At 47.8% G+C, this 17,857-nt stretch overlaps 1 protein-coding gene across 3 annotated transcripts in view; it reads right to left on the minus strand.

The window, feature by feature from the left end:
- Positions 1–17,261, minus strand: part of gaa2 (alpha glucosidase 2) — a 41,402-nt gene extending 24,141 nt beyond the window's left edge. For 2 of the 3 annotated variants that reach the window (XM_090194998.1, XM_090194999.1), the window contains exons 1-10: positions 17,100–17,261; positions 16,385–16,468; positions 13,124–13,678; positions 11,078–11,223; positions 9,570–9,735; positions 7,467–7,569; positions 2,304–2,423; positions 2,098–2,216; positions 1,111–1,242; positions 370–480 (exon numbers count right to left, since the gene is read on the minus strand). In XM_090194998.1, coding sequence (XP_090051124.1) covers positions 370–480; positions 1,111–1,242; positions 2,098–2,216; positions 2,304–2,423; positions 7,467–7,569; positions 9,570–9,735; positions 11,078–11,223; positions 13,124–13,678; positions 16,385–16,468 — 1,536 coding nt within the window. In that variant the 5' untranslated portion in view covers positions 17,100–17,261. Of the gene's footprint in view, positions 1–369; positions 481–1,110; positions 1,243–2,097; positions 2,217–2,303; positions 2,424–7,466; positions 7,570–9,569; positions 9,736–11,077; positions 11,224–12,160; positions 13,679–16,384; positions 16,469–17,099 lie in introns of all 3 variants that reach the window. The other variant, XM_090194997.1, reaches the window with a different exon arrangement.
- Positions 17,262–17,857: the final 596 nt, after the last annotated feature.

Raw genomic sequence — 17,857 nt, forward strand, 5'->3', positions numbered from 1 at the left:
TGGTCCATCTCTCTCTAACCTCTAGGAGAGACCTCCAGCTGCTGGTCCATCTCTCTCTAATCTCTAGGAGACCTCCAGCTGCTGGTCCATCTCTCTCTAACCTCTAGGAGACCTCCGGCTGCTGGTCCATCTCTCTCTAACCTCTAGGAGACCTCCAGCTGCTGGTCCATCTCTAACCTCTAGGAGATCTCCAGCTGCTGGTCCATCTCTAACCTCTAGGAGTGAGTAAGTACCAAACAGATAGAACGTCCACAGAACCTGGGATTGGAACCTTTAGAGGTACCTTCCTGGTGAGTGTGCTTCCATCTGTGTGTGTGTCTCCCTACCTTCCTGGTGAGTGTGCTTCCATCTGTGTGTGTTTCTCCCTACCTTCCCGATGAGTGTGCTTCCATCTGTGTGGTTGATGAAGACTCCTCTCCTCAGACCTTCGTCATACGGCCAGTACCCTCCTTCTGGCTGGACACTGCTAATACCCGGGTCCTGTAGAGGGAGGAGAGGGGTTAATACCCCTAGAGTGGGGAGGAGAGGGTTAATACCCCTAGAGGGGGGAGGAGAGGGGTTAATAACCCTAGAGGGGGGAGGAGAGGGGTTAATAACCCTAGAGGGGGGAGGAGAGGGGTAATACCCCTAGAGGGGGGAGGAGAGGGTTAATACCCCTAGAGGGGGGAGGAGAGGGTTAATACCCCTAGAGGGGGGAGGAGAGGGGTTAACACCCCTAGAGGGGGGAGGAGAGGGTTAATACCCCTAGAGGGGGGAGGAGAGGGTTAATACCCCTAGAGGGGGGAGGAGAGGGTTAATACCCCTAGAGGGGGGAGGAGAGGGTTAATACCCCTAGAGGGGGGAGGAGAGGGTTAATACCCCTAGAGGGGGAAGGAGAGGGTCAATACCCCTAGAGGGGGGAGGAGAGGGTTAATACCCCTAGAGGGGGGAGGAGAGGGTTAATACCCCTAGTGGGGGGAGGAGAGGGTTAATACCCCTAGAGGGGGGAGGGTTAATACCTACCCCTAGAGGGGGGAGGGTTAATACCCCTAGAGGGGGAAGGAGAGGGTTAATACCCCTAGAGGGGGAGGAGAGGGTTAATACCCCTAGAGGGGGAGAGGGGTAACGTACCAGCATCATGACGTAGCGCTGTCCGTGGCTGTGCAGGTCTTTCACCATGTCAGGCAGGGTCGAGAAGGCCGTGGGGTCAAAGGTGAAGTCTAGAGAACGGTCCATGTAGTCTATATCATTCCACTGCACATCCTGGAACACACACACACACACACACACACACACACACACACTGTTATTTCACAGCACATCCTGGAACACACACACACTGTTATTTCACAGCACATCCTGGAACACACACACACTGTTATTTCACAGCACATCCTGGAACACACACACACTGTTATTTCACAGCACATCCTGGAACACACACACACTGTTATTTCACAGCACATCCTGGAACACACACACACTGTTATTTCACAGCACATCCTGGAACACACACACACTGTTATTTCACAGCACATCCTGGAACACACACACACTGTTATTTCACAGCACATCCTGGAACACACACACACTGTTATTTCACAGCACATCCTGGAACACACACACACTGTTATTTCACAGCACATCCTGGAACACACACACACTGTTATTTCACAGCACATCCTGGAACACACACACACTGTTATTTCACAGCACATCCTGGAACACACACACACTCACACAGGGTTTAAGATTTTAACATAAGTTATTCCACTGCCACTGCCTGTCATGTTCCATGCAGAAGAGAACTGTGAACACACACTGAGGGAGTCAGTCTATACACACACACTGAGGGAGTCAGTATATATACACACACACTGAGGGAGTCAGTATATACACACACACACTGAGGGAGTCAGTCTATACACACACACTGAGGGAGTCAGTATATACACACACACTGATGGAGTCAGTATATACACACACACTGAGGGAGTCAGTCTATACACACACACTGAGGGAGTCAGTCTATACACACACACTGAGGGAGTCAGTATATACACACACACTGAGGGAGTCAGTATATACACACACACTGAGGGAGTCAGCGGAACGTACCTGAGGTATTCCATAGTTCCTCATGTTCTTGACGACGTCCCAGGTGGCATTGCTACTTCCGTAACCCCAGCGACAGAGATGGTACCCTAGCGCCCAGTACACCGGCATGGTGGGGTAACCTGAGAGAGGTGACGGTCGAGAATCAGACAGTGACGGCTTCCAAGGACACGAGGAAGAAATAGGTCCTTATCTTTCTGTAGACTGACCTACGACCTCCAAATACTGTCCAATCACAGAGGCCGGATCGGGACCCAGAAAGACGTAGAAGTCCAGGATCCCACCGATGGTACGCCAGGTGATGGCAGGGCCCGGCTGGAGGACCACGTCTGCAGAACCAACATCCACAGAGCATTCATAAACACGCCATAAAGACGACACAGCATCACTCAGACATCAACGGAGATTCAACATACTGAACGGAGCTAGAGTAATGGTAGTAATGGAACAGGCTACTGACCCATCATGTCCCAGTAAACAGGAGCTAGAGTAAAGGTAGTAATGGAACAGGCTACTGACCCATCATGTCCCAGTAAACAGGAGCTAGAGTAATGGTAGTAATGGAACAGGCTACTGACCCATCATGTCCCAGTAAACAGGAGCTAGAGTAAAGGTAGTAATGGAACAGGCCACTGACCCATCATGTCCCAGTAAACAGGAGCTAGAGTAAAGGTAGTAATGGAACAGGCCACTGACCCATCATGTCCCAGTAAACAGGAGCTAGAGTAAAGGTAGTAATGGAACAGGCCACTGACCCATCATGCCCCAGTAAACAGGAGCTAGAGTAAAGGTAGTAATGGAACAGGCCACTGACCCATCATGTCCCAGTAAACAGGAGCTAGAGTAAAGGTAGTAATGGAACAGGCCACTGACCCATCATGTCCCAGTAAACAGGAGCTAGAGTAAAGGTAGTAATGGAACAGGCCACTGACCCATCATGTCCCAGTAAACAGGAGCTAGAGTAATGGTAGTAATGGAACAGGCCACTGACCCATCATGTCCCAGTAAACAGGAGCTAGAGTAAAGGTAGTAATGGAACAGGCCACTGACCCATCGTGTCCCAGTAAACAGGAGCTAGAGTAAAGGTAGTAATGGAACAGGCCACTGACCCATCGTGTCCCAGTAAACAGTAGCTAGAGTAAAGGTAGTAATGGAACAGGCTACTGACCCATCATGTCCCAGTAAACAGGAGCTAGAGTAAAGGTAGTAATGGTAGTAATGGAACAGGCCACTGACCCATCGTGTCCCAGTAAACAGGAGGTAGAGTAATGGAACAGGCCACTGACCCATCGTGTCCCAGTAAACAGGAGCTAGAGTAAAGGTAGTAATGGAACAGGCTACTGACCCATCGTGTCCCAGTAAACAGGAGCTAGAGTAAAGGTAGTAATGGAACAGGCTACTGACCCATCGTGTCCCAGTAAACAGGAGCTAGAGTAAAGGTAGTAATGGAACAGGCTACTGACCCATCATGTCCCAGTAAACAGGAGCTAGAGTAAAGGTAGTAATGGAACAGGCCACTGACCCATCGTGTCCCAGTAAACAGGAGCTAGAGTAAAGGTAGTAATGGAACAGGCTACTGACCCATCATGTCCCAGTAAACAGGAGCTAGAGTAAAGGTAGTAATGGAACAGGCTACTGACCCATCATGTCCCAGTAAACAGGAGCTAGAGTAAAGGTAGTAATGGAACAGGCTACTGACCCATCATGTCCCAGTAAACAGGAGCTAGAGTAAAGGTAGTAATGGAACAGGCTACTGACCCATCATGTCCCAGTAAACAGGAGCTAGAGTAAAGGTAGTAATGGTACAGGCTACTGACCCATCATGTCCCAGTAAACAGGAGCTAGAGTAAAGGTAGTAATGGAACAGGCCACTGACCCATCATGTCCCAGTAAACAGGAGCTAGAGTAAAGGTAGTAATGGAACAGGCTACTGACCCATCATGTCCCAGTAAACAGGAGCTAGAGTAAAGGTAGTAATGGAACAGGCTACTGACCCATCATGTCCCAGTAAACAGGAGCTAGAGTAAAGGTAGTAATGGAACAGGCCACTGACCCATCATGTCCCAGTAAACAGGAGCTAGAGTAAAGGTAGTAATGGAACAGGCCACTGACCCATCATGTCCCAGTAAACAGGAGCTAGAGTAAAGGTAGTAATGGAACAGGCCACTGACCCATCATGTCCCAGTAAACAGGAGCTAGAGTAAAGGTAGTAATGGAACAGGCGCCTGACCCATCATGTCCCAGTAAACAGGAGCTAGAGTAAAGGTAGTAATGGAACAGGCTACTGACCCATCATGTCCCAGTAAACAGGAGCTAGAGTAAAGGTAGTAATGGAACAGGCTACTGACCCATCATGTCCCAGTAAACAGGAGCTAGAGTAAAGGTAGTAATGGAACAGGCTACTGACCCATCATGTCCCAGTAAACAGGAGCTAGAGTAAAGGTAGTAATGGAACAGGCCACTGACCCATCGTGTCCCAGTAAACAGGAGCTAGAGTAAAGGTAGTAATGGAACAGGCCACTGACCCATCGTGTCCCAGTAAACAGGAGCTAGAGTAAAGGTAGTAATGGAACAGGCTACTGACCCATCATGTCCCAGTAAACAGGAGCTAGAGTAAAGGTAGTAATGGAACAGGCTACTGACCCATCATGCCCCAGTAAACAGGAGCTAGAGTAAAGGTAGTAATGGAACAGGCTACTGACCCATCATGTCCCAGTAAACAGGAGCTAGAGTAAAGGTAGTAATGGAACAGGCCACTGACCCATCATGTCCCAGTAAACAGGAGCTAGAGTAATGGTAGTAATGGAACAGGCCACTGACCCATCGTGTCCCAGTAAACAGGAGCTAGAGTAAAGGTAGTAATGGAACAGGCCACTGACCCATCATGTCCCAGTAAACAGGAGCTAGAGTAAAGGTAGTAATGGAACAGGCTACTGACCCATCATGTCCCAGTAAACAGGAGCTAGAGTAAAGGTAGTAATGGAACAGGCTACTGACCCATCATGTCCCAGTAAACAGGAGGTAGAGTAATGGTAGTAATGGAACAGGCTACTGACCCATCATGTCCCAGTAAACAGGAGGTAGAGTAAAGGTAGTAATGGAACAGGCTACTGACCCATCATGTCCCAGTAAACAGGAGCTAGAGTAAAGGTAGTAATGGAACAGGCTACTGACCCATCATGTCCCAGTAAACAGGAGCTAGAGTAAAGGTAGTAATGGAACAGGCTACTGACCCATCATGTCCCAGTAAACAGGAGCTAGAGTAAAGGTAGTAATGGAACAGGCTACTGACCCATCATGTCCCAGTAAACAGGAGCTAGAGTAAAGGTAGTAATGGAACAGGCTACTGACCCATCGTGTCCCAGTAAACAGGAGCTAGAGTAAAGGTAGTAATGGAACAGGCTACTGACCCATCGTGTCCCAGTAAACAGGAGCTAGAGTAAAGGTAGTAATGGAACAGGCTACTGACCCATCGTGTCCCAGTAAACAGGAGCTAGAGTAAAGGTAGTAATGGAACAGGCTACTGACCCATCGTGTCCCAGTAAACAGGAGCTAGAGTAAAGGTAGTAATGGAACAGGCTACTGACCCATCATGTCCCAGTAAACAGGAGCTAGAGTAAAGGTAGTAATGGAACAGGCGCCTGACCCATCATGTCCCAGTAAACAGGAGCTAGAGTAAAGGTAGTAATGGAACAGGCACCTGACCCATCATGTCCCAGTAAACAGGAGCTAGAGTAAAGGTAGTAATGGAACAGGCTACTGACCCATCGTGTCCCAGTAAACAGGAGCTAGAGTAAAGGTAGTAATGGAACAGGCCACTGACCCATCGTGTCCCAGTAAACAGGAGCTAGAGTAATGGTAGTAATGGAACAGGCCACTGACCCATCATGTCCCAGTAAACAGGAGCTAGAGTAAAGGTAGTAATGGAACAGGCCACTGACCCATCATGTCCCAGTAAACAGGAGCTAGAGTAAAGGTAGTAATGGAACAGGCTACTGACCCATCATGTCCCAGTAAACAGGAGCTAGAGTAATGGTAGTAATGGAACAGGCTACTGACCCATCATGTCCCAGTAAACAGGAGCTAGAGTAAAGGTAGTAATGGAACAGGCTACTGACCCATCATGTCCCAGTAAACAGGAGCTAGAGTAAAGGTAGTAATGGAACAGGTCACTGACTCATCATGTCCCAGTAAACAGGAGCTAGAGTAAAGGTAGTAATGGAACAGGCCACTGACCCATCATGTCCCAGTAAACAGGAGGTAAAGGTAGTAATGGAACAGGCTACTGACCCATCATGTCCCAGTAAACAGGAGCTAGAGTAAAGGTAGTAATGGAACAGGCGCCTGACCCATCATGTCCCAGTAAACAGGAGCTAGAGTAAAGGTAGTAATGGAACAGGCGCCTGACCCATCATGTCCCAGTAAACAGGAGCTAGAGTAAAGGTAGTAATGGAACAGGCGCCTGACCCATCATGTCCCAGTAAACAGGAGCTAGAGTAAAGGTAGTAATGGTAGTAATGGGACGTGGCCACTGACCCATCATGTCCCAGTAAACAGGAGCTAGAGTAAAGGTAGTAATGGAACAGGCCACTGACCCATCATGTCCCAGTAAACAGGAGCTAGAGTAATGGTAGTAATGGAACAGGCCACTGACCCATCATGTCCCAGTAAACAGGAGCTAGAGTAAAGGTAGTAATGGAACAGGCCACTGACCCATCATGTCCCAGTAAACAGGAGCTAGAGTAAAGGTAGTAATGGAACAGGCCACTGACCCATCATGTCCCAGTAAACAGGAGCTAGAGTAAAGGTAGTAATGGAACAGGCTACTGACCCATCATGTCCCAGTAAACAGGAGCTAGAGTAAAGGTAGTAATGGAACAGGCTACTGACCCATCATGTCCCAGTAAACAGGAGCTAGAGTAAAGGTAGTAATGGAACAGGCTACTGACCCATCATGTCCCAGTAAACAGGAGCTAGAGTAAAGGTAGTAATGGAACAGGCCACTGACCCATTGTGTCCCAGTAAACAGGAGGTAGAGTAAAGGTAGTAATGGAACAGGCGCCTGACCCATCATGTCCCAGTAAACAGGAGCTAGAGTAAAGGTAGTAATGGAACAGGCCACTGACCCATCGTGTCCCAGTAAACAGGAGCTAGAGTAAAGGTAGTAATGGAACAGGCTACTGACCCATCATGTCCCAGTAAACAGGAGCTAGAGTAAAGGTAGTAATGGAACAGGCTACTGACCCATCATGTCCCAGTAAACAGGAGCTAGAGTAAAGGTAGTAATGGTACAGACCACTGACCCATCATGTCCCAGTAAACAGGAGCTAGAGTAAAGGTAGTAATGGTAGAAATGGGACGTGGCCACTGACCCATCGCGTTGCTGTTGAGCAGGAAGAATCCATGTGCTGTCCCCGTCCCTCCCTCATCCATCGCCAGGTAGAAGGGATGAACCCCGTACAGGTTAGTCAGCTCCTACAGACACAGGATATAGAATAGAGTCATGGTCAGGTAGAAGGGATGAGGTCCTACAGACACAGGATATAGAATAGAGTCATGGTCAGGTAGAAGGGATGAGGTCCTACAGACACAGGATATAGAATAGAGTCATGGTCAGGTAGAAGGGATGAGGTCCTACAGACACAGGATATAAAATAGAGTCATGGTCAGGTAGAAGGGATGAGGTCCTACAGACACAGGATATAGAATAGAGTCATGGTCAGGTAGAAGGGATGAGGTCCTACAGACACAGGATATAGAATAGAGTCATGGTCAGGTAGAAGGGATGAGGTCCTACAGACACAGGATATAGAATAGAGTCACGGTCGGGTAGAAGGGATGAGGTCCTACAGACACAGGATATAGAATAGAGTCATGGTCAGGTAGAAGGGATGAGGTCCTACAGACACAGGATATAGAATAGAGTCATGGTCGGGTAGAAGGGATGAGGTCCTACAGACACAGGATATAGAATAGAGTCATGGTCGGGTAGAAGGGATGAGGTCCTACAGACACAGGATATAGAATAGAGTCATGGTCGGGTAGAAGGGATGAGGTCCTACAGACACAGGATATAGAATAGAGTCATGGTCAGGTAGAAGGGATGAGGTCCTACAGACACAGGATATAGAATAGAGTCATGGTCGGGTAGAAGGGATGAGGTCCTACAGACACAGGATATAGAATAGAGTCATGGTCGGGTAGAAGGGATGAGGTCCTACAGACACAGGATATAGAATAGAGTCATGGTCAGGTAGAAGGGATGAGGTCCTACAGACACAGGATATAGAATAGAGTCATGGTCAGGTAGAAGGGATGAGGTCCTACAGACACAGGATATAGAATAGAGTCATGGTCAGGTAGAAGGGATGAGGTCCTACAGACACAGGATATAGAATAGAGTCATGGTCAGGTAGAAGGGATGAGGTCCTACAGACACAGGATATAGAATAGAGTCATGGTCAGGTAGAAGGGATGAGGTCCTACAGACACAGGATATAGAATAGAGTCATGGTCGGGTAGAAGGGATGAGGTCCTACAGACACAGGATATAGAATAGAGTCATGGTCGGGTAGAAGGGATGAGGTCCTACAGACACAGGATATAGAATAGAGTCATGGTCAGGTAGAAGGGATGAGGTCCTACAGACACAGGATATAGAATAGAGTCATGGTCAGGTAGAAGGGATGAGATCCTACAGACACAGGATATAGAATAGAGTCATGGTCAGGTAGAAGGGATGAGATCCTACAGACACAGGATATAGAATAGAATCATGGTCGGGTAGAAGGGATGAGGTCCTACAGACACAGGATATAGAATAGAGTCATGGTCAGGTAGAAGGGATGAGGTCCTACAGACACAGGATATAGAATAGAGTCATGGTCAGGTAGAAGGGATGAGGTCCTACAGACACAGGATATAGAATAGAGTCATGGTCAGGTAGAAGGGATGAGGTCCTACAGACACAGGATATAGAATAGAGTCATGGTCAGGTAGAAGGGATGAGGTCCTACAGACACAGGATATAGAATAGAGTCATGGTCAGGTAGAAGGGATGAGGTCCTACAGACACAGGATATAGAATAGAGTCATGGTCAGGTAGAAGGGATGAGGTCCTACAGACACAGGATATAGAATAGAGTCATGGTCAGGTAGAAGGGATGAGGTCCTACAGACACAGGATATAGAATAGAGTCATGGTCAGGTAGAAGGGATGAGGTCCTACAGACACAGGATATAGAATAGAGTCATGGTCAGGTAGAAGGGATGAGGGCCTACAGACACAGGATATAGAATAGAGTCATGGTCAGGTAGAAGGGATGAGGGCCTACAGACACAGGATATAGAATAGAGTCATGGTCAGGTAGAAGGGATGAGGTCCTACAGACACAGGATATAGAATAGAGTCATGGTCGGGTAGAAGGAATGAGACCGAGACGGTCAATATGTGTTCTGGAGACGGGAGTCGTTACCGTGGGCGCCACGTCTCTAGCCCACATGGTGAGGGTGTTCCAGTGGATGTCGTGTAGGAAGGAGGAGCGGTGTTCTCCCAGCCCATAGATGTACTGACTGGACAGACTGCTGGACAGCTGGAGGAACTGGTCACAGTAGAACAGAGGTGCTACCGTGGTGTTGAGGCTGGAGGGGGGGCAGAGAGAGACAACATGAAGACAGACACACAAGCACAGACATTATGTTAGGTCAAAAGAAACTATCCCAATTCCCAGATTACTCCAACCAGACTACAGAGAGAGAGAGACAGAGAAAGAGAGAGAGACAGAGTAGAGACTACAGAGAGAGAGAGACGGAGAAAGAGAGAGAGAGAGAGAGTAGAGACTACAGAGAGAGAGAGACGGAGAAAGAGAGAGAGACAGAGTAGAGACTACAGAGAGAGAGAGACAGAGAAAGAGAGAGAGACGGAGAAAGAGAGAGAGACAGAGTAGAGACTACAGAGAGAGAGAGACGGAGAAAGAGAGAGAGACAGAGTAGAGACTACAGAGAGAGAGAGACGGAGAAAGAGAGAGAGAGAGTAGAGACTACAGAGAGAGAGAGACGGAGAAAGAGAGAGAGAGAGAGTAGAGACTACAGAGAGAGAGAGACGGAGAAAGAGAGAGAGAGACAGAGAGTAGAGACTACAGAGAGAGAGAGACAGAGAAAGAGAGAGAGAGACAGAGAGTAGAGACTACAGAGAGAGAGAGACGGAGAAAGAGAGAGAGAGACAGAGAGTAGAGACTACAGAGAGAGAGAGACAGAGAAAGAGAGAGAGAGACAGAGAGTAGAGACTACAGAGAGAGAGAGAGACAGAGTAGAGACTACAGAGAGAGAGAGAGAGAGAGAGAGAGAGAGAGAGAGAGAGAGTAGACTACAGAGAGAGAGAGACAGAGAGTAGAGACTACAGAGAGAGAGAGACAGAGAAAGAGAGAGAGAGAGACAGAGAGAGAGAGTAGACTACAGAGAGAGAGAGACAGAGAGTAGAGACTACAGAGAGAGAGAGACAGAAAGAGAGAGAGAGACAGAGTAGAGACTACAGAGAGAGAGAGAGACAGAGTAGAGACTACAGAGAGAGAGAGAGAGAGAGAGAGTAGAGACTACAGAGAGAGAGAGAGACAGAGTAGAGACTACAGAGAAAGCGAGAGAGAGAGTAGAGACTACAGAGAGAGAGAGAGAGACTACAGAGAGAGAGAGAGAGAGAGAGAGAGAGAGAGAGAGAAGAGACTACAGAGAGAGAGAGAGACAGAGAGAGAGTAGATACTACAGAGAGAGAGAGAGAGAGACTACAGAGAGAGAGAGAGAGAAGAGACTACAGAGAGAGAGAGAGAGAGAGAGAGAAGAGACTACAGAGAGAGAGAGAGAGAGAGAGAGAGAAGAGACTACAGAGAGAGAGAGAGAGAGAGAGAGAGAGTAGAAACCACAGAGAGAGAGAGAGAGAGAGAGAGAGTAGAAACCACAGAGAGAGAGAGACAGAATAACTCATGCATACAGCACAGCTCCTGTGGAAGTTCTCTTAACGATGATGCCAAACGGCTCATTGGACAGCTCCACAGAGTATGCGGGATTAGAGGCCTTCTCTGTGGCCTTGGGCACGGCGATTGGCACCTCGAACCGCGACTCAGACGGGTCGGTGATCTGAACATAACAAAAGAGAGATGAATGATGACGGCCAAAGACCCCAGAGATCTGACACAGGGATTGAATTCATGTGTGTGTGCACTTCTGCCTGTGTGTGTGTGTGTGTGAGAGCGAGCATTAATGTGTGTCTATACAGTACTTTCATGTGCATCTGTCTGTATTTATGTGTGTGCGCACTTCTGCCTGTGTGTGTGAGCATTAACTTGCATGTGTGTACAGTACATTAATGTGCGTCAGTATGTATGTATTGGTGTGTGTGTGTACAGTACATTCATGTGCGTCAGTATGTACAGTGTGGCAAATAAGTATTTAGTCAGCCACCAATTGTGCAAGTTCTCCCACTTAAAAAGATGAGAGAGGCCTGTAATTTTCATCATAGGTACTTCAACTATGACAGACAAAATGAGAAGAAAAAATCCAGAAAATAACATTGTAGGATTTTTAATGAATTTATTTGCAAATTATGGTGGAAAATAAGTATTTGGTCAATAACAAAAGTTTCTCAATACTTTGTTATATACCCTTTGTTGGCAATGACAGAGGCCAAAACGTTGTGGAGGTTGTGGACAGGTGTCTTTTATACTGATAACAAGTTCAAACAGGTGCCATTAATACAGGTAACGAGTGGAGGACAGAGGATCCTCTTAAAGAAGTAGTTACAGGTCTGTGGGAGCCAGAAATCTTGCTTGTTTGTTATTGACCAAATACTTATTTTCCACCATAATTTGCAAATAAATTCATTAAAAATCCTACAATGTGATTTTCTCGATTTTTTTTCTTCTCATTTTGCCTGTCATAGTTGAAGTGTACCTATGATGAAAATTACAGGCCTCTCTCATCTTTTTAAGTAGGAGAACTTGCACAATTGGTGGTTGACTAAATACTTTTTTGCCCCACTGTATGTATTGGTGTGTCCTCCCTGGCCCTGACTCACCCTGACTCGGAGCCTGTGGTCTGTCTCATAGAGGAGCTCCAGCTGTAAGGTCAGTATGTATGTATTGGTGTGTCCTCCCTGCCTCCTCACCCTGACTCGGAGCCTGTTGTCTGTCTCATAGAGGAGCTCCAGCTGTAAGGTCAGTATGTATGTATTGGTGTGTCCTCTCCTCACCCTGACTCGGAGCCTGTGGTCTGTCTCATAGAGGAGCTCCAGCTGTAAGGTCAGTATGTATGTATTGGTGTGTCCTCTCCTCACCCTGACTCGGAGCCTGTGGTCTGTCTCATAGAGGAGCTCCAGCTGTAAGGTCAGTATGTATGTATTGGTGTGTCCTCCCTGGCCCTGACTCACCCTGACTCGGAGCCTGTGGTCTGTCTCATAGAGGAGCTCCAGCTGTAAGGTCAGTATGTATGTATTGGTGTGTCCTCTCCTCACCCTGACTCGGAGCCTGTGGTCTGTCTCATAGAGGAGCTCCAGCTGTAAGGTCAGTATGTATGTATTGGTGTGTCCTCCCTGCCTCCTCACCCTGACTCGGAGCCTGTGGTCTGTCTCATAGAGGAGCTCCAGCTGTAAGGTCAGTATGTATGTATTGGTGTGTCCTCCCTGGCCCTGACTCACCCTGACTCGGAGCCTGTGGTCTGTCTCATAGAGGAGCTCCAGCTGTAAGGTCAGTATGTATGTATTGGTGTGTCCTCCCTGGCCCTGACTCACCCTGACTCGGAGCCTGTGGTCTGTCTCATAGAGGAGCTCCAGCTGTAAGGTCAGTATGTATGTATTGGTGTGTCCTCTCCTCACCCTGACTCGGAGCCTGTGGTCTGTCTCATAGAGGAGCTCCAGCTGTAAGGTCAGTATGTATGTATTGGTGTGTCCTCTCCTCACCCTGACTCGGAGCCTGTGGTCTGTCTCATAGAGGAGCTCCAGCTGTAAGGTCAGTATGTATGTATTGGTGTGTCCTCTCCTCACCCTGACTCGGAGCCTGTTGTCTGTCTCATAGAGGAGCTCCAGCTGTAAGGTCAGAATGTCTTTAGGGTAGTAGGTCTTCACCGTCTTCACCAGAGTTCCTGTCTGACCCAAGTCTGTGGCGTTAACAGACACCAGGGAGTAGGAGGGGAACCCAGGAGGGTAGAAACACCAGGGAACACCGTTCCTCCCCGGGGCAGGGGGGAAGGAGGAGGCAGGGATGAAGCAACAGTTCCTCGCCTCACACAACTCCCTGGTCACCACCACCCCTCTCTCTGGGTAGCAGTCAAACCTCCAGGCCTCTGGGACCACTCCACAAGCCTGGGGCTCTGGTAGGGCTCTACTCCCGTCTCCCACACCCGTCCCTGGGGAGCCCCTGGGCGGCGGGGCCCTGTGGGGGATGCTGTTGGAGGGGGCTTGGAGCCAGAAGATGGTCACCAGAAGCCAGAGGCCACAGACCAGGAGCAGCAGGGAGCCCAGGGAGATGAGGGCCGTGGTGGCAGAACAGGAGGGCCTCCGAGGCAGCAGGGGGCGCTCTGTCTCCTCTGGGTCCTTCCCCTGAAATCACAACTACAGTTACAGTTTGACTGCAATACGACACAATACTAAACAGTAGAGTACAAGACAGTACAAAACACTGGTGTAGTCTGGGTAAGAACGTTAGCCTTGGCTTGTGCGAGTCAGAACGGCTCATAGGGGCAGGAGCCTGTTTCTGCAGCTTGGTGTACAGTACACCCCCTGGACAGGACACTAGTCAATCATCTGAGTGCCAGTCTGTTTCTGCAGCTTGGTGTACAGTACACCCCCTGGGCAGGACACTAGTCAATCATCTGAGTGCCAGTCTGTTTCTGCAGCTTGGTGTACAGTACACCCCCTGGGCAGGACACTAGTCAATCATCTGAGTGCCAGTCTGTTTCTGCAGCTTGGTGTACAGTACACCCCCTGGGCAGGACACTAGTCAATCATCTGAGTGCCAGTCTGTTTCTGCAGCTTGGTGTACAGTACACCCCCTGGACAGGACACTAGTCAATCATCTGAGTGCCAGTCTGTTTCTGCAGCTTGGTGTACAGTACACCCCCTGGACAGGACACTAGTCAATCATCTGAGTGCCAGTCTGTTTCTGCAGCTTGGTGTACAGTACACCCCCTGGACAGGACACTAGTCAATCATCTGAGTGCCAGTCTGTTTCTGCAGCTTGGTGTACAGTACACCCCCTGGGCAGGACACTAGTCAATCATCTGAGTGCCAGTCTGTTTCTGCAGCTTGGTGTACAGTACACCCCCTGGGCAGGACACTAGTCAATCATCTGAGTGCCAGTCTGTTTCTGCAGCTTGGTGTACAGTACACCCCCTGGACAGGACACTAGTCAATCATCTGAGTGCCAGTCTGTTTCTGCAGCTTGGTGTACAGTACACCCCCTGGACAGGACACTAGTCAATCATCTGAGTGCCAGTCTGTTTCTGCAGCTTGGTGTACAGTACACCCCCTGGGCAGGACACTAGTCAATCATCTGAGTGCCAGTCTGTTTCTGCAGCTTGGTGTACAGTACACCCCCTGGACAGGACACTAGTCAATCATCTGAGTGCCAGTCTGTTTCTGCAGCTTGGTGTACAGTACACCCCCTGGGCAGGACACAAGTCAATCATCTGAGTGCCAGTCTGTTTCTGCAGCTTGGTGTACAGTACACCCCCTGGGCAGGACACTAGTCAATCATCTGAGTGCCAGTCTGTTTCTGCAGCTTGGTGTACAGTACACCCCCTGGACAGGACACTAGTCAATCATCTGAGTGCCAGTCTGTTTCTGCAGCTTGGTGTACAGTACACCCCCTGGACAGGACACTAGTCAATCATCTGAGTGCCAGTCTGTTTCTGCAGCTTGGTGTACAGTACACCCCCTGGACAGGACACTAGTCAATCATCTGAGTGCCAGTCTGTTTCTGCAGCTTGGTGTACAGTACACCCCCTGGACAGGACACTAGTCAATCATCTGAGTGCCAGTCTGTTTCTGCAGCTTGGTGTACAGTACACCCCCTGGGCAGGACACTAGTCAATCATCTGAGTGCCAGTCTGTTTCTGCAGCTTGGTGTACAGTACACCCCCTGGACAGGACACTAGTCAATCATCTGAGTGCCAGTCTGTTTCTGCAGCTTGGTGTACAGTACACCCCCTGGGCAGGACACAAGTCAATCATCTGAGTGCCAGTCTGTTTCTGCAGCTTGGTGTACAGTACACCCCCTGGACAGGACACTAGTCTATCATCTGCCAGTCTGTTTCTGCTCTTTTGTAAAAATGCAGGGGTGTAAAGCAGTTGAGGTACTATGTACAGTACCAGTCAAAGGTCGGGACACAATTTCTCATTCAAGGGGTTTTTCTTTAATTTTTGACTATTTTCTACATTGTAGAATAACAGTGAAGACATCAACACTATGAAATAACACATATGGAATCATGTAGTAACCAACAACAACAACAAAAAGTGTTGAACAAATCCAAATATTTGAGATTCTTCAAAGTAGTCACCCGTTGCCTTGATGACAGCTTTGCACACACTTGGCATTCTCTCAACCAGCTTCATGAGGTAGTCACCTGGAATGCATTTCAATTAACAGGTGTGCCTTGTTAAAAGTACATTTGTAGAATTGATTTCCTTCTTAATGCGTTTGAGACAATCAGTTGTGTTGTGACAAGGTAGGGGTGGCATACAGAAGATTTGGTAAAAGACCAAGTCCGTTTTATGGCAACAACAGCTCAAATAAGCAAAGAGAAACAACAGTCCATCATTACTTTAAGACATGAAGGTCAGTCAATAAGGAACATTTTCAGAACTTTGAAAGTTTCTTCAAGTGCAGTTGCAAAAACCATCCAGCGCTATGATGAAACTGGCTCTCATGAGGACCGCCACAGGAAAGGAAGACCCAGAGTTACCTCTGCTGCAGAGGATACGTTCATTAGAGTTACCAGCCTCAGATTGCAGCCCAAATAAATGCTTCACAGAGTAACAGACATCTCAACATCAACAATATTTTGATTTGTTTAACACTTTTCTGGTTACTACATGATTCCATGTGTGTTATTTCATAGTTTTGATGTCTTCACTATTATTCTACAATGTAGACAATTAGTAAAAAATAAAGAAAACCCCCTTTAATGAGTAGGTGTGTCCCAAACTTTTGACTGGTGCTGTAGGGTTGGGGTCAAATGTGACTACATGACACTACATTACTATGCATGACAGAATCCCACTAGAGCGTCAGGTAGTTCTCACCTCCTCCCGTACAGGAGCCTCCTCTGAAGCAACTGCGTTGGTGAACTGGACTTCCTCTGGGCTCAGTCTCTTATAAGACACCATCTACACAGAGACCAGGACAACGTAGACGGGTGAGGACACTACAGACACAGGTAGCGGCATATCAAACCCAGTGTTTGGTTTACAGATACTGTAAAGACCTGTGTACACACATCTCCAGTAAGCCGACTGGCTAGTAGATTCGACTGTATCATATAGTTAGATAAGATTGCATACATAGCTTCATAAATTGGACATTGCCGAATAGCCTTGCTAGACTTTCGACCCGTAGATAGCCCAACACAAGCGGTGCTGTAAATGCCAAAGGTGAATTTATCTGGCCACCTCGCCTGGGGATACTAGCTGAGTTTACCTCAACTCCACGATACCGTATTACAGGGGTTTAATAAACAACAACTAGACTGTGAAAGTAAGGTTACCTAAACAACTAGCTAGTTTAGTATCCCTCTAACTTAGCTTGCGTGCCGTTTCACCAAAGTCTCCACGATAAATGTGTTATTGATTAAACGTCCTCTGCCACATAACACATGATGGTGAAGGACGAGGCTTTGTGAGGACAGTAAACAGTAGCTGGTTAGCCCTGTAGCCAACATTAGGCTTGTTTGAGTAGCTATCTAACGTTAGTTTCCTTGGATACGAGATAAAAGAAAGAGACACCACGAACGTTTCTTACCTCGACTGTTTTTCACTAATGATAATAATAATAATACACGATCCCTCGATGTAGGTTTTTTGAAAACGTGTCTAGCATGCCGTCGTCTCTCCTTCCATAAACAAGTTGTTGATCTCTCAGGCTTCGGTTCTTCTTCGGTAGATTTAACGGCGGTCGGGATTCACCGTTAACGGTGCATTACCGCCACCTACTGTACTGGGGTCAGAGAAACGGAAGAACTAAATCAAATCTGACAGCCCTGTGTCTCTTAATTAAATAAATAAAACAAAAGATTGGATACTATATCTGTGGAGGTTCCACCCAGTCAACTCTTTACACTTTGTGCCCAGGCAAGTCCCAGGCAGTGAGGTCAAAGATGGTGGATAAATGATGTCCCACTCAGGCTGTTTCCCATTGAAACAAAAAATATTCAGTTCCGTTCTGCTCGACAGGGTGGCTCTCCCTTTGACACCAGTGCATTAGCAGCTAGAGCTAGTCTGCGACGTTCATTAACCATATATGGACCAGAAGGAAAAAAAATAGGGAGTGGGATGTCTTTCATTCTCTTCTGTCTCTGCTGAGGTGCGTTGACCGTGCAGAACATGGCAGCCTTGCTTGTAGCGCCGTTCGAGTCAAATCAGAGACGGTTAGCGAGCTGAAACATTACTGGGGAATAATTCTAATGTTCAGTATGTGGCAGCACATTAAATGTGTGAACGTCAATATATCCAATAATATGTTTTAAAGTGATTTGGTTTTCCTATCAGATGTAATGACTA

Source organism: Oncorhynchus mykiss, chromosome 13 (assembly GCF_057628025.1).
Source record: "Oncorhynchus mykiss isolate SJ-2025 chromosome 13, ASM5762802v1, whole genome shotgun sequence".
In the NCBI taxonomy this organism is placed as follows: Eukaryota; Metazoa; Chordata; class Actinopteri; order Salmoniformes; family Salmonidae; genus Oncorhynchus; species Oncorhynchus mykiss.